At 33.0% G+C, this 16,566-nt stretch overlaps 1 protein-coding gene across 1 annotated transcript in view; it reads left to right on the top strand.

Annotated features, from left to right (window-relative positions):
• LOC123294191 (neuroligin-4, Y-linked) overlaps positions 1 to 16,566 on the top strand; it is a 97,265-nt gene that overhangs the window by 68,943 nt on the left and 11,756 nt on the right. Inside the window, exon 2 of the mRNA XM_044875299.1 lies at positions 10,110 to 10,280. Within this exon, the coding sequence (XP_044731234.1) occupies positions 10,110 to 10,280 (171 nt within the window). The remainder of the gene's footprint in view (positions 1 to 10,109; positions 10,281 to 16,566) is intronic.

The following is a 16,566-nucleotide window of genomic DNA, read 5'->3' as shown; positions in this document are numbered from 1 at the left end:
AAGCTTGAAATCAATCGTCATACTATGGTACTTCGCTAAATTGATATAAGCAATCACTTTGCCATTGAGATAAGCCCTTTGTTGGTAAAATTGATATATACCAACTTGGACTCAATCATTTTGATTCTCCATTTTGTTGTCCACCGTTGAATGCTAGATATTGATCGATTTAACTTGGTGGTTGGTATACAAGGCTTACAATAGTGGGCCAAGAACACTCTCTTGTGGAACTCCTGCACATATAAGTTTTGATTCCGCAAAGGCATCTTCTTGCTTTTATCCTGAAGTAATCTTCGAGGATAAAAATTTGAACCACGAAACATCACTGAGAAAGTCACAATCACAAACATATGAATAACTTTATACAGTGGGATTATTTTTAAAAAAATAGGTTAATCCTGTATTGTACAAAACTTTGTTTTAACAAAAATAATACACACACACAATATCACTTGTCATGTAAATCTTTATGAAATCTTCTAAGACACGGAAACACGAAATTCATGGGCGTGTGTTGCTTAGTTACCAACATGAGAAAATCTTCATAATGTAAATCTCTTAGAACATGAACATTAATTGAGTCATTAACAAGATTCATCACAAAATACTATAAAAGGAAAAATATCTTATGAATAATGTAAGAATATGCTTTATTCTCTATACATATAATTTGTGTTCTTTTAAGCAAAAATTCTACGAAAAACGAAAAAAAAAATTATAAGAGAAAAAAAAAATGTTTGATACCTTCAAAACCACACACATAAATAAGCTTTACGTTTTTTTTTTTTTTTTTTCAAAAGTAGATTTAATAGTTTTTTTGAAATTACCTGATACGGTATATTTTTATCATTATATATAGAAAAGGTTAAAAATAAATATAGAAAAAAAAAAGAGAAAAGATCAAAAACAAATATGAAAAAGGTTTTTATGAAAAGAATCATTGACTTATACATGAAAACATGACAAATAAACACATAGATGACAATTCTTTATATATATATATAAAAAAAAACAAATGACATTCAATTTACTGCTTAATTCAATAATTTCAGTTTGGATAATGTTATTATCTATAACATTGTGTAGAGAAGAACGAACCTTTGAAAATATACTAACTAGAATTGGCAACAGAGTGAGAACCATCTCTCCAACCATAGAGCTATTACAAGATAGAGAACGCTAGTCTATTCGTTGTGTGCGTAGTCATGGTAGGGACAATAAAATCAATGCCAGCGCTTCCAGTGAAAAATTTTGGCGATAAAGGAGACTTTTATGACTAATTTGCAATTCTTTACATGTTAATCTTATAGAATTTACACAGAATTAATTAAACAAACAGTTGAAGCAGCTGATTTCCGTCAAAACGATAATGCACATTAAATACTATGCTCGGGTATTGAGTTTCTCTGTCAGCTGCTTGAATATTGTATTGTTGTCTTTGTTAATCTTCTATGTGAAGCAAAAATATACATACTTGGTACACGATGGGTATATCTAGTAATAAATGATCTAAGAGTAGAACGAACGACAACATTCTCTATAGAATTGATAACATAACATAACCTCAAAAACAAAATAATCATATAACGAACGTGTCCTTTTTTAAAAATATATAATAATAATATACTTTATGCTTTATATTATGGCCTCTTAACATACATATACGAGAAGACAAAATTTATCCCATTTTTTTTTTTTTTAAACATGTAAATATATTATAGCTTCAATCTATTCTTGAATATACATTAAGTATATATTATTCACACAGGTATTATAAGACACAAACACAGCAACTGTAATAGTGATGGAACGAATATTCGCATTCGCAAAAAACGATGCGTATGTTTTTGACAAAAAATCATCATCATTTTGTATCATAAATTAGCCCCAAACTTCACTAATATGTACCTTACTCATATTATTAGATCACTTTTTAATTAATCAAAGTTAAATTTGAATGTTGGACAAATGCAATTATAGAAAAATAACCTCAAATTAAAAAAAAAAACTGAATTTTGCTTTTAATTGACTTATACGACGGAGTCTTTTACGATTTTAATGAAGAATTATATGTACCATCTCGACCCGCGTGGAATTCCGCTCCCGTGGCTATCGTAACCCATGGCCACTCTATATCTAATACTAATATCTTTACAGTTGCTGATTTACTTCTTAATGATATATGTCTTCAGTTACAGAATAACATCTATAAAAACTGTAACATTCGTATCATGTTTGCCTGATACACTATTTATCCTATTTTTTCCTAATCGGTAAAATTTTAGTCCATGAGTATATTTTTCGTTAGAAGCCAACATGATAAGCTTGACAATGTGGGGTGAATCATGGAATTTGATAAAGAAATAAGGAAAATAAGGTATGGACAGAAAAAAAACCTGCTGGAGAAATAATATATAAGGATTAATTAAGTTAATACATTAAAATTTGTGAGCGCTTCATTTGACAGTTAACATTCACATTCACGAATATTCGTAGCATAACTAGAGCACACCATCAACCATCTCTATAACGTGTATAAAATGTTGTAACTCTACGCTATAATAATATTCTTATCTATAGTCATCACATATCCAAATGCTAATGATGATCAAACATACAATCTGTTTATAAAAATACGGTAGGTATGGCAGTAGGTAACAGCTGTATTCATTTTACCACTTTATAAGGTTATGTTTTTATATATATACAGTGTTGTTATGAACCATGTCAGTGGACCATGGTCGGTCGTATGTTTATTAATGGTCTGTAAATGTAATAATATATGCCACATAAAAATCCGTTTCCTTATTGCATATAAATGTAAGCCCAACCAAGAAAGACCAAATGCAATAAAAATCATGGCTTAAGGTGTATTTTCATGATGATGCTTGACGCAGAATTTGAGCGTGAAATTAGGTCACGTGGTCAGTTTAGGAAGTGCTGCTATCTGATTGCTGCCAACTACTGCCAAATTAGGTTATGGATTAATAAACTTTTTTGTTTTTTGTCGCTCATTTTTACAATTTGACGCTGGATATAGTTCTATTTTCTCCCGCTAGATGGAATCCTAATTTGACGCTCAAAGCTAACGTCAAGCGTCCTCATTTAATTACATCTTAACTGATTTTTGCTTTCTACTATGAGTAAACTAGGACTATGTATCTTAATTGACTAGAAATGATTCTAAAAAATAAAAACTATTATTAAGTTTTCGAAAGCTAAGGAGAATAACTCGTATAGATCGTAACATATTCATAATCATTAAAACATTTAATGAAAAAAGTACCTAACTCTTTTAAAATGATAAAATAATTAAATAAGACAATTAACAATTTTAGAGTATAAACGAGTAAGAACGTACGATGTAATTATTTCTTACAAGAAGTTCTTTACTAACAAACTATAAAGACGTAGGAAAGAACTTTAATGTCTAAAGAAGTTAGTCTGTTAGTCATACGAGTATACCTTTATATATATATATATTATATAAATATGTAATTGTGAAAGTATTTAAAACTAGCGAAAACCCACCATTATTATAATACAATCATAATATTATTAAATTAAAATATTTTCTTCTCTATGAATACACTGAAAAAATAATTAAAATAATGACAACTTCATTCCAAAGTTGGCCGTTTCATATTGAAATAGTAAAAATACTTTTAATCGATTTCCTAAATGATTGGAACAATTACAGCTAAATATTTGTATGTAAAATAGAATGAGATTCAATTTAAATTATGAATTCATTGATACAAAATCACTGAAGTTAAATAAACAAAGTACATTATTTCATTAAAATAGATTGATTTTCCTTTAAAGTCATGCATTTTATTGATGGAGAATAAAATTGTACTTAGTTGGGAATATATAATCGTGTAAATAAAGTGAATCGATGAATCGAAAGAAAATTTCTTTGCGTTTGCTTTAAATAGAGGATTTGGTTATTATGAACATATATCTATCATGTCTAGTCTATGTGTGATTGTGTCAACTACATGAAGATTGTTATTAATAACTTACAGAAACTTTGAAATCAACATATTTATTTTTTTTTATAATATATAGCAGATTTATTGGTATGTATAACAAGCATTGGTAGCGCAGTTGGTTAAGCGGAATTTCCTGTTAAATACACCTAATAAACCTGGTCATGTGGTTGTGACAATCATATAAGTATTTTGTTATTACATTCATAAGTGGTAAAACCAATCAAAAAAAAGATGTTGCATTTCATAACAACAATATTTGAAATTTGTTTGATAGTATATAATTTTCATACAAATAACTGCGTTTGTGTCAACTTCACCACTCAACCCCGTCACGGTAGTTACATCACATTCGTGGTACCATTCGCCATATTTGATCTCGTGATGATGTTGTGACAACCTCATATCGGTTGGTATTATAGGAATTTTTTTTTTCAGTGTAAATGAATGTCTCACCTCACCTTCAACAAACTACGATACACTATATACGATACACTACAAACATTGGTCCCATTCTACACACAGAAAAGTTTTTGTTGATCTTATGAATTAAAATACGATTAAAAGATTTGAAAATGTAAATAAATCCTTTCTAAATCCTAAACGTTTATAATCTAATGATATTTAAAATTACAGAGTATCATTGAAGATGATAAAAGAACAAAAAAAAAAAAAAGAAAACAGCTAAAAGTGTCATATTTATAAAATAAAAACACACAGAAGAGTGAAGAGGAAGAACTGTGTAAACCCTACCCTCGAACCATATATATACCTACCATTCATATACAATTCCAACTGCTCTATTACTGTGTATTTTAGTAACGGTAGCAGTAACGTTCCATTAATTCTCCTTCCCGAACTTATCGATCGACACACGTTGAGATAGATGCTCTCTCATACATATATACACATCCAGAGCTATATACTATGTTGAGACAAGCAACCAACCAAACCAACCAACCAACTAAACCCCCTCCAATCTACCTACTATACTATATATATATAGTCGCATAAAAGAATACATAAAATCGCCATTCTTAGGGGAATCCCCAATAACAGCTTTGATTTTGATAATACTTGAATCAAAATCCTCTTGAAATTTCAAACTTCTATCATTAGCGATTTAGGCGTCGATATATTATTCGGGACATTGCATTTCCCCCTCCAGATTATTTCCTCCTTCTGAAATGTTTTTGATTTTAAATAGTATACAAAAAGAATCATTAAAAAAAAAACGTTATAAGGTCGGCGTGATTATTGAGGACTCCTGACTAAAAATTCATAGTTTAAAGTTCATAGTTAGGACTCACCTCCCACTCTCTTACTCCTTCCACTGCATACCTACATTACCCTCCCTCCCCTCTCTATTAAATTTATGTAGTCTTGTACTTTGAAACCACTACGATATACCTAGGTTAGGTTGGAGTAGCTGTTTGGGGGTGGGACACACTTAAAACACAGGATCCGTTCTGACCGAAAAAGGGCTGGCCATTCTCGACCACAACTCTATTAACCACTTGGGGCTGCTTAAGAACAGCAGGAGTGCTTTGACGTCAACGGATTTCAGATCGGAGATATCATCAAAGAAAGGTTTTCTTAAGTGAATCTACCTTCTCGTGGCAAGAGCTGGACAGTGATAAAGATTATACATCGTTTTCGCCTCCTTCTCACAGTGACAGTTCCTACAAGAATCATGATACACTGTCAAGCCCAGGCGTTCAGCGTGCCTGCCATCTAGCCAGTGTTTTGGTCCTGTAGAGGTCGCAACTATTTTTCTAATAGAGGCCCTTTCAAGTGATATAAGATCTTCGAAACACCTACGATTGTGCTCCAGACCATATCTGTCTTGTAGTACCACAAGTACGTTCCTTTCTCCATCTAAGATTGGCCTTTTTTAAGATATCCTTTTTGAGGAGTAACTTGCACACTTAAATAGTATACAAAAAGAATCATCAAAATCGGAGTTGTTATTGAAAACTCCTGAGTAAAAACATTCATTGATGCGACAAATATGTATATATGTATGTGCTTGTGTGCTCTTTCATAGTTAGGACACACCTCCCACTCTCTTACTCCTTCCACTGCATATCTACCATCACACACCTCCCCCCCTCCAATCTACTACACCATGATGTCCCTCTCCTTCCCTGCTCACACACACACATATATATATAGTCTTGTACTCAGATCTTTGAAACCACTACGATATACCTAACGTACGTACTTTATCTTTCTTATATACAACACCGTAATATAATAAAATCTGTTCAAACAAATAGATCGTAAAAGCCGTTGAGGGTTCACAATCATATAATACGAGTACAAGTTGAGTACGAGTACAAATACTATTGCTTGCTGCTTTGCTCTTAGCTCTTACAACATATAACAAATATAATAATATATAACAATGTGGGATATTTTCTAACCGTGTGTTTGTTATTTTTGAATAATTATGACAAATGTTAATTAATTATTGTTTTAATTCATTTGTTTTAAAATATATTTATGATAAATAATATACGTTATTTGATCTCGTCTCATTCTGTGTCATCTTACTTATCCTACTTATATATTTCTTCGTCATCATTTGTGCACAAAACCGTCCTCTTCTCTCTATTCTCTCTAATCCCCTCCACTCCATCATTCATATTACTTGTATTTCCTTAAGGTAGTACAGGCACCAAGGCACGCTTAGACTTGTGGTTGAAATTATCTGTACGTTGCTTTCTACTTTGATGATGAATTTTGATATAACTTCATTAATGTCTTAGGTAACACATTGAATGTAAACCTGATATGGGTACCGGGACACAGGGACATTCCAGGAAATTGTGAAGCCGGCGAGCTTACCAGAAATGGCACAATGCTGCCGGATACAAGCATCAATAAATACCCGGGAGTTCCATTTGCGAACTGCAAGCTACTCCTGAAAGAGGATATCCTGAAAAAGGCCAATCTTAGATGGAGGGAAGAACGTACTTGTGGTACTACAAGACAGATATGGTCTAAGTACAATCGCAGGCGTTCCGAAGTTCTCATATCACTTCCAAGGGCCTCTGTTCGCAAAGTTGTTGCGGCTATCACAGGACACTGGCTGGGCGACAAGCATGCTGAACGCTTATGCCTGGCAGTGTATCACGACTACTGCAGCAGCTGTCACAGTGGTGGCGAGGAGGAGACAATGTCTCATCTTCTCTGTCACTGCCCAGTTCTTGTCATGAGGAGATGGACTTACTTGAGCCAGCCTCTCTTTGACCACCTCTCCGGCCTAAAGTCAGTCGACGTCAAAGCCCTCCTGCTGTTCTTAAACAGCTTCAAATGGTTCATGGAGTAGTGGCCGGGGATGGGCCAACCCATTTACGGTATCACAACGGACCCTATGGTCTAAATGTGTCCCAGCCCAGGACAGCCACTCTAACCTAACCTAACCTAACCTAGGTAACACATCGTCGGATTTTGGGATCGTTTTAAAGTGTTGCACATTTTTTATTTTATCTCCCAACCAGCAAACAAATTATAACGTGCAATAAGGAACATATAGTTACAAAAAAAAAATCAAGCCCTGGCACTCGTACATCCTTAAGCAACACTCATTATTTTGTATAAACATATAAGTGTTAATATCATTAGTGAGTATTTATTTATTCATATTTCAACATTTAATTACTTAAAATTAATAGCAATTACCTTTAATTATTCAACCAGTACGGAAATTGTTATCGATAATGAGAGAGGACTTCCGACACACACACAGACATAGATACACACACACATACACACACGCAGACGGGGGTTTAGGATTAGAGATGTTTGTCCACTTGAGAGTAAATGTCATTAAGTCACGATCATAATCCTCTTGAGACTTTTGTTATAATGATATGAGAGTTATAGTATTATTATCAGTATCCCGTTTAGGATTTACTTCCGTAACTATAAATTTTCGATAATCAAACTAACATAGATCGTGCTTCGAACAATGAAGAAAATTTTATTGGTCCACGTGGAAAACTATAAATAATCAGATACAGAATAATTGCTCAAAATACTTGAATTATTTGCTAGACAAGTTTCTAGACTGAAAAATGGATCGAGACTCCGATCTGGACTTGAATTTCAATTATTTTTGGTGATCACCAGACGGCGTATTATGAAAAAGAGAAAAATGAAAGTAGGCGAACAATTTTAAGTGGGGTATCATTGAATAGGTATTGAAATACTTAACTAAAAAGTGTAAAATAAAAATAATAATTTAGGGAATAATAAAACCCGACTGCGTTAAACAAATTGGGAAAATAAAAAACACGTACAGTAGTTTTCTAGACCAGCTTTAATCTTCCCAATAATGAGTCCCGACTGTTAAAGTCGCTATGTAAACTACAGGACTTGTGATTGTGAATTAACGGCTATAAATGTTTTATGGAGGGATTCTAACAATTGGTGTAAGTGACTTCTACATCACCTCAAGTTTTTATGCCCAGTTCGCTCACCAGCTTCGTTGGTAGAATACATTGGACATAATTCAATTTTATCCTAGAAAAATATCATTCTCTAGCTGAACATATTTTTTATTTAATGTTTCTCTATTTTATTTCGTTTAAAATCTACGTAAAATTAGGTTATCGACCACGAATTACACGAAGCAAAAAGTAATAAAAAGTGTATCCGCTTAATTATCGATTTTATTTCATTAGATAACATTTTTAAATGGAAAAGAAGATGATTTGATTCAAACCATTCTCAAGTTTGTCCGTATCATCTATGTACACTTAATTGTGAAAAAAATTGATCCAAACTATTTTCGATTTGAAACAAGAAATTATTTACTTGCTATCATGTTTAGAACATATTTTCTTGCAACAATTTATTTTTATTGTGTATAATTGTCAAATTAAGAGTAAAATTGTTTCAAGTAATATTAGTATTATCTTAACCTGATGATACTTTTCTGCAAATTTCTACAAAGTAAAAACTTTGTTGGTAAGGTAGCATTTATGGAGAGTAGAGGACATAAAGACGACCATCTTAATTGGGGTCAAAGAAAAAAAACATTGTCTTATTGAAAGCACCAACATCTCTAGATTTAATCAAAATGGCGTTTGTATAAGAAGAATGTGTTTGATATGAAATTTACACCTTTTCTACAGCAGCACCATTTTTTTTAAATACTTTTCGACGGACCGAACGTACACTTTTTAATACACCGAGATATTTCTCTTCTAAATAACCTTAGAAGAAAGTTCCGAATAAGAGTGTACCATATTGACGGTGAATAGAACTCAAATCTTGATTGGACATGTAAAAACCGTAAATAAAGGGAAAAAGTAATTATTATGGTCATTAAATAGTTTCCAATGGCATAAAATACATTATCTTTTTTATTATTACACACGTATTTATGTCTTCAAAAAGTTTTTGGACTTCAAAAACCATCGATATAAGAGGTTATGTTCATAGAATACAGATCATAAAGCTGATTTTCTAAATGGGCGATATTCTGGGTGCAAATAGTTTGTGAAGGTAGAACGTAGAGGCACAGCGATCTAAAAATCAAAGCAAGCTGATGCTGCTTCAAAAGAAGGCAAAACACCTCCATGAACAGAAATAACTTTGCAAGCCATTGCATATGAAGTAGGCAAAGTTCCAATGAATGGATCTGGGATCGCCGTTTAATCCAAAGTGCGTAGTATTATTATCCGAGTTACTCTGCCGGAATTGTCTCTCAAACTTAAAACGCATTTTTCTTGAAACTACATTTTTCGAGGTGGTTGACATGATTTTTCAAATTCTACTCGACCGATTCCATTAAAAGGCGGGAATCTTCTTTATAAATCCTTCTATCGTCTGAACGTTAGGGAATTTTTAATCAAAATCAATCATTAAATAGTGAAGAAAGCTCAGAAAACAATGTAATTTCTAGTAAACACATAATATTTGTGAAGTCTATGGTATTCATAGATACATTACCCACATTCACATAACATAATTTATGATTTATTAAACAATCTTATTATTAGTTCATTGTTTGTTCACCAAACCTAACCTAAAACATTCATTACCTCTACTATACAAAGTTCTTAAAATTTATTTAATTTGTTTTTATTGTTCTGTATGTTCTAGCGGGTACACGTGAAGGCGGTGGATCAAATAATTTCCGTCGTTATCCAGTAATGGTATTTATACATGGTGAATCATATGAATGGAATTCTGGGAATCCATATGATGGAAGTGTTTTAGCTTCATATGGTGGCGTTGTTGTAGTTACAATTAATTATCGTTTAGGTGTATTAGGTAAGTAATATACATTGCATAACATTGTGGAATAATTGAAATTATGCTTGTGGTCGGAGAATCGTCAATTGTCCGTATAAATATATTCTTTTATACCAGGAGCCAGACTTGTCAGAAATCGATACAGCTTTATTAATTACAATATTTTTTCTTTTAAAGAAGTTTGATTGTTTTCCAAACTGCAAAATAGGCGAGGATATCGTAGAAATTTTCTTTTCTAAAATTTGCAACTTTTATATGGTATAGAGCAAGCTAGAAAAAAATGGTATACCATATGAAAGTGGCAGAATTTAAAAGTCTCGTCCCTTAAGAATAAGGATAAAAGCTTTTTAACAAATTTATGAATAACACTGTTCTAAAACATCAAAAAAAAAATCGATCCTTTATTCTCGTTTAAAATGAAGCAACATTATGTGACCAGTGGCGTAGCTATCATAGGCTAGATGGTGCAGTGCACCAGAGACCCTCCTAAACATTTATGAAAGGAGCAGACAACTCGCGAAGCTAGCAAACTTCGAGCCGGATAATTATCTTCTCCTATTACCCAGATAATTGTCCTCTCGAATCACTAGTCAACTGTATAACAAATATTTTATATTGTTATGTACATCGTTTCATCGTCAAGGTACGTGGAAAAGCGAAGTCGGGGTCTCGGGTCCGTTTTTTTCCTCTTGCCCACCTAGCTACGCCACTGTATGTGACGTGGATATAAATAACCACAGTAATTTACAAAGAATTCTTTCGATTTCTTTCACCATAAAAATACAAGCTTATATATTTTTTCACATACACCACACACAACAACCCACATTTTTATCGGTGTACACTTAACGTTTGTCAATGAATGAAAACCGAATATATATAGACTTCATCCGACTTACCGAATAGAACAGGAAATAGTAAATAATTTAATATGAAAAACTACAAAAAGTGAGGTTATTTTAAAAATAGCAACAAAATCTTTTTTTTTTTAAAGTATTAATATAATCGGTTTTGGAATTGTGGTCATTTTTTTATAACATTTAGTGTTTTATTAAAAAAAAAACACATACGTTGTTAGTCAGTTAGTTATGAACTGTCATAAAATACAATAGTAACATAACCTTTAAATACTTCTACATACTTTTAACGATAAATTTACCCCATGCTGCTGAAAAATACTTACTGTAAATAGATAATATGAATTGAGGGAGAATATGTACAGAAAACGATGAATAACTCTTTTTAAAATAGTCCGGAAGCCGAAAAGAAAACATTTTTCCGATTTGGGTTACATCGTTGTAAGTTGAGTGTTAATTTAAACAAAAGTTCTAAGAAATTACCTTTTTAACAAAAACAAACCCTACCGAATATTTTGTTCCCAGCCATATACTTTACTTTAACTGCTTTCACCTGAAATCAAATCTGAAACGACCTCGTGCGTACACCTTCGTAGTAAATGGAAAGTGTTAATCTTATTCCCAAGTACTATACCTACGTCTAGAGTAAAGAAATGATACAATACAGTGATGAAATACTTTAACAGGAAGATCATGCATATAGTGACCATTTTTTTCAACAGAAACTGATTGTAATAGCGAAATAGCGGTAGTAATAGAGAGAAGGCTGACGCTCTTTTATCTTTTATCATGCCAGATTTGTTTTATCTCCTGTGATCATTGTAAAATCTACTCATCTTTTCTACGAATGCCATGATAGAGAATATCAGAATAGCGACAGTAATAAAGAGTAGGCTGACACTGGCATATAAGACTTTCTAGGCTTTCTGCCTAACCACTTTTATCTTTTGCCATGCCACATTCGTTTTGTCTTATCCCTGTGGTCATTGTAAACTCCACCCATCTTCTTTACAAATAAAACTTCGCTATTACTTGCTATTCACTACTTCCTCAAGGATTTTTTACATAGGCTAGTCTCAGTTACCGTTTCGTTGTCCTCGACTTGTTAGTGTCCTTTTACCCACATTGGCATTATGTCTTTGCACAGGCTTTCAAGTGTTTCCGCATATTCAACCTTCAAAGTAAATGTTATTTTAATGACACAGATAGCTTTGAAAGTTATTAAAGTAGATAACAATTATATCTTCGTTGCAATTCACTACTTCCCTAAAGTTTTTTTGATTACCACCGGAGTACATAGTCTAATCTCAGCTACCGTTTCGTTACCCTCGACTTGTTAGTGTCTTTTTACCCACGTCGAAGTAACCTTTTATGCCTATGCCAGGCTTTCAAGTGATTTCACACATTCAAAACTCAGAATGAATGTAATTTTAATGACAAAGATAGCTTTGATTGCAATGCACTACTTCCCCCATGTTTCTATGATAGCCACCGCACTACTACATAGCCTAATATGAAGAACAAAACAAGAGTTTTGTATGAAATAATGATAATAATAATAATAATAATAATAATAATAATAATAATAATAATAATAATAATAGTATTATTAGAACATTCTTGTAAAATGGTAAAGAGGTTTTCGGTAATAGTAGTTAAAGGTATTTACTTTGTTTAAACAACATTTTCTAAGATGTTGACTTGACTGTTGTCTACTGTGTGCTTTGCTTACTAAAAGCTAAAATATCAAGTGGTTATGGGTAACTTAGAAGTTGGTATCTCCAGCTAGAGCTTTTATATGACTAACTCTATACTTAGAGTTAGGTAATACATGTGAGGAGAGAGTTTAGTTATAGGTTGGTATTCCAAACACAATTCTTCTTCTTAAATTTATGATGAAATAAATTCTCTACATAATTTCATACGAAAACATACATACAATCATACATAAACAACTCGAAATGGATTTGGGCTCTAGAAACGAGGTGTATAGCTTTCTGATTTCGTAAATGAATGCATACATTGATTAATTACCGGAAAATGGTAGAATTTTGTACGTTACTGAAAAGTTTTGAAGTTATCATATCAAACAAAAACTTGACATTTTCTCTAAAAGCCCTTACAGGCACGAAGAAAAAAAAATTTATAATCCTCATTTTAATCCTCTTTAAACTGTTTATCCCCATTCTAATTCTTGGCTAAAGATCTTAAGCAGAGGCGGATCCACCCATATGGGCATGATGGGCATCACCTAAATAGACTAAAATTTAAAATCGAACAAAAATCCTAGCGAAATCGGTAAAAGAGTACTTTCGGAAATCAATTTACATTCCCCTATATTAGATTCCGTTATCAATGAACCAAATGTTGGTGTGAAGTACTTCAATATCGATATCCAGGCAGTGAAAAAAGTAGTTCAGATATACTGGCGATTCATTAATGATTGTGAATCAACTATCTTAAATGAATTCCGACTTTGTATGGCCCAATGGAAAACAGAATGTGAAAATAATTCCGCCATACCAGAGTCGGTAACTCATCTCATTGAAGCTTGCGACCAAGATTTGCAGCGTAACTCTTCCGGCCAGCGTAGTTATCGCAGAGAGATCGTTTTCTACACTTCACGGGGTAAAATCTTGGTTGCGTGCCAATAGGACAGGAAAGATTATTAAGGTTTGCTTTCCTAAACATCTGAAAATCGATGATATGCGTTTAATTTAATTTGAAGTTGTAAAAATTTCATCAAAATTGGTTCAGTAGTTTAGAGCCTAAATGTAACACTGTGATGTGTAAACAAACGCACATTTACTTTTGTAGTTTTTGTGAGCGAACAAACTAACATTTTACAAGTTTATACACTGTACAAAATCTTGGTGGGGGCGTCATATATTTCGAAAACATCTCCTTTGAAGGAATGCACTATATCGATCATGAGCGAGTTCATATTCCGATTCACATTTAACCGATGCCGTGCCCATCACATCTTTTGAGAGCTAGATCCATGAAGGTTATAAAGAAGGAGAACGATCGCTACGTGTTAAAGCATTAGCGCGCCTGTCCCTGAATTTGTAGAATTTATAGTTCATTTTTCAGCCACCAGCCGCGCTGTCATCAAGAAGTAGTATCTGCGAAGTTAGCTGTTTATGAGTACAAGTAGATGAAGTTAGTTGCATAATGTACAAATTGATGTATTATTTCAAATTAGCGCACAACAGCCCGCTTTTATTGATACTACTTAGCGGTCGCAGCGCCTCACTTATTTTATCCATATTTCGGGGACAATATTTTCTATAACGATCGTTCTCCTTCTTATAACCTTCATGGCTGGATCTGCGCTTGAATTTAGGTGGGGATGAAATTCTGATTTCACGCTGGCCAAGCAAACGAATATCTGTCTATTTAATTCTAAAACTAAACCTCTTTTAATAATAAAGTCTCTTTTGCCTTGTATGGTTAACATTTTTTTTACTCGTGGCGCCGATATCTAAGCGATATAAAATTGAATTAAAAATTAACATTCGATTTTCGGGATGAAACTCCAGAAAGTTGATACACGTACAAACATAGGTACATGCATAGATAGACACACCATGTTTCTTGTTTCGTTATTTTGAATAAATAATAAAGGTAAGAATAACGAAGAACACACAGCGATGGAGGTGGAGGAAAGATGGAGGTCAGGCACGTATTTATTTTATACGAGATTTTTATTTTTATTATTTTATGTTTTTTTTTTTTGTACTTGAAGTTGTAAAGGAAGAAGAAGTAGAGTATGATAGGGTAGGTTATGGATTGAATTGATTATACAATGAATTGACCACAAGAAAACATATATAAACAACTTCACACTTGAAGTGATACCAAACACTACCGCTGTGTTCGTCACACCACGCTATCTTATCAAAGTCTCAACTTCACATTGAATATAAATATCGTATCAATAGATTAAATCAATTCATTTAACTCACAAAGGTAATGCACAGTTTTTCAAGTAATTGAACTTTCTTCTGACAATAGTCCAAGAAATGAAGATCGTTTTCTTGGTAATTTATTATAAGGTACCTGAGATTTAAAATTTCGCAGTAAAACAATGTTATTACACTTGACTCTTTATGAACACATGCGCTTAGTTAGTGTAAACGCTACGGTATTGGTCCGCAGTCAGTCTGGACGCCATCTTGTCAGTGACGAACAAGGACCCATTAAAGATAGTACAAAAGTTGAGCCGAGGAGATCTTGAAGCTAAACAGAGCTAATATTAGAGTCATCGTAGAGTTACTCACAGGGCATGATAACCTGAACAAGTTCCAACATCAGATTGGAAAAAGACAATCTCCCGCGTGTGACAGATGCGGAAATTCAGAAGAAACATCGATCCCACTTTCTCTGTTACTGCCCGGCGCTCATACAGCAACGAAGGAAATAGTTTGGTCCGGCCAGAGTCGAACCAGAAGAAATTAGGAAACTCAGCGCTAGGCAGATCCTGGGTTTCAGTACATCAGTTGGTTATAATAGCCACTGAAAAGCGTAGCGGGGATAGAGTACAAGGGTCTATTTGGCTAGGTGCTCTGAACCATTGCTTCGAAGCCCGATGCTCGAGCATGACCCCCTAACCTCCATACTCATAGTACAAAAGTTTAAATAAAGAAAGTGTTGCTTAATCCTAACCTCGCACATGAAGCATATTTAAGAACACTGTCGTTTAAAGAACCATTTTTCTTCTGAGTCTTTTCCAAACTGAACCGATTTTGAAGATCATAGTCAATTTTTTAGTTTTTTCGGGTACGGAATCCTAAACTCGAACTTGAAACATAGCTAAAAACACACTCCATTAAATTACTATTCAAACGAAATTAAAAAAATCAAAATCGGTTCATCCGTTTAGGCGCTACGGTGCCACAGACAGACAGACAAACAAACGGCAGACAGGCAGACAGACACACACACAATATTCAAATTTTCAGACTTTTCCAAGCAAATTCCAATAAAAACTCAAAGATTTAGAAAAATTTTCCAAAAAAAAAAAAGGAAATTTGTCTAATATATTTCAAGGAATTAGGAAATGAAATTGTTTATCTAAAAAAAAATGTATTTGTTCGAAAAAGCGTAACATTTCTGGTTTGTAGCGTATACTCTCTCTGATGGTTTTTGCGGTCTCTTTATCCGTATATACCTTCTTGTGTGATTTTCGTATCAGAAATTAAAATTAGAACATCAACAACGTTGTTCGAAATCAAAATTTAAATTATAAAATAACTGACCAAGAAATTTAATATAAACTACTTTACACTTGAAGTGATACTAAATCGAATTCATATCGTTATTGCTGGATAAATATCAAAAACAAAACAGATATATCAAAGGTTTACAGTTTTACCAAGTAATTGAACTTTCTTATAAATTAAAATTGATACTTTATAGCTAGTTAGATCTTTTGAGTTTCTTTA

This window comes from Chrysoperla carnea, chromosome 2, assembly GCF_905475395.1.
Source record: "Chrysoperla carnea chromosome 2, inChrCarn1.1, whole genome shotgun sequence".
In the NCBI taxonomy this organism is placed as follows: domain Eukaryota; kingdom Metazoa; phylum Arthropoda; class Insecta; order Neuroptera; family Chrysopidae; genus Chrysoperla; species Chrysoperla carnea.
Note: the sequence above shows the minus strand (reverse complement) of the source record. Positions and strands in the feature narration are given on the sequence as shown.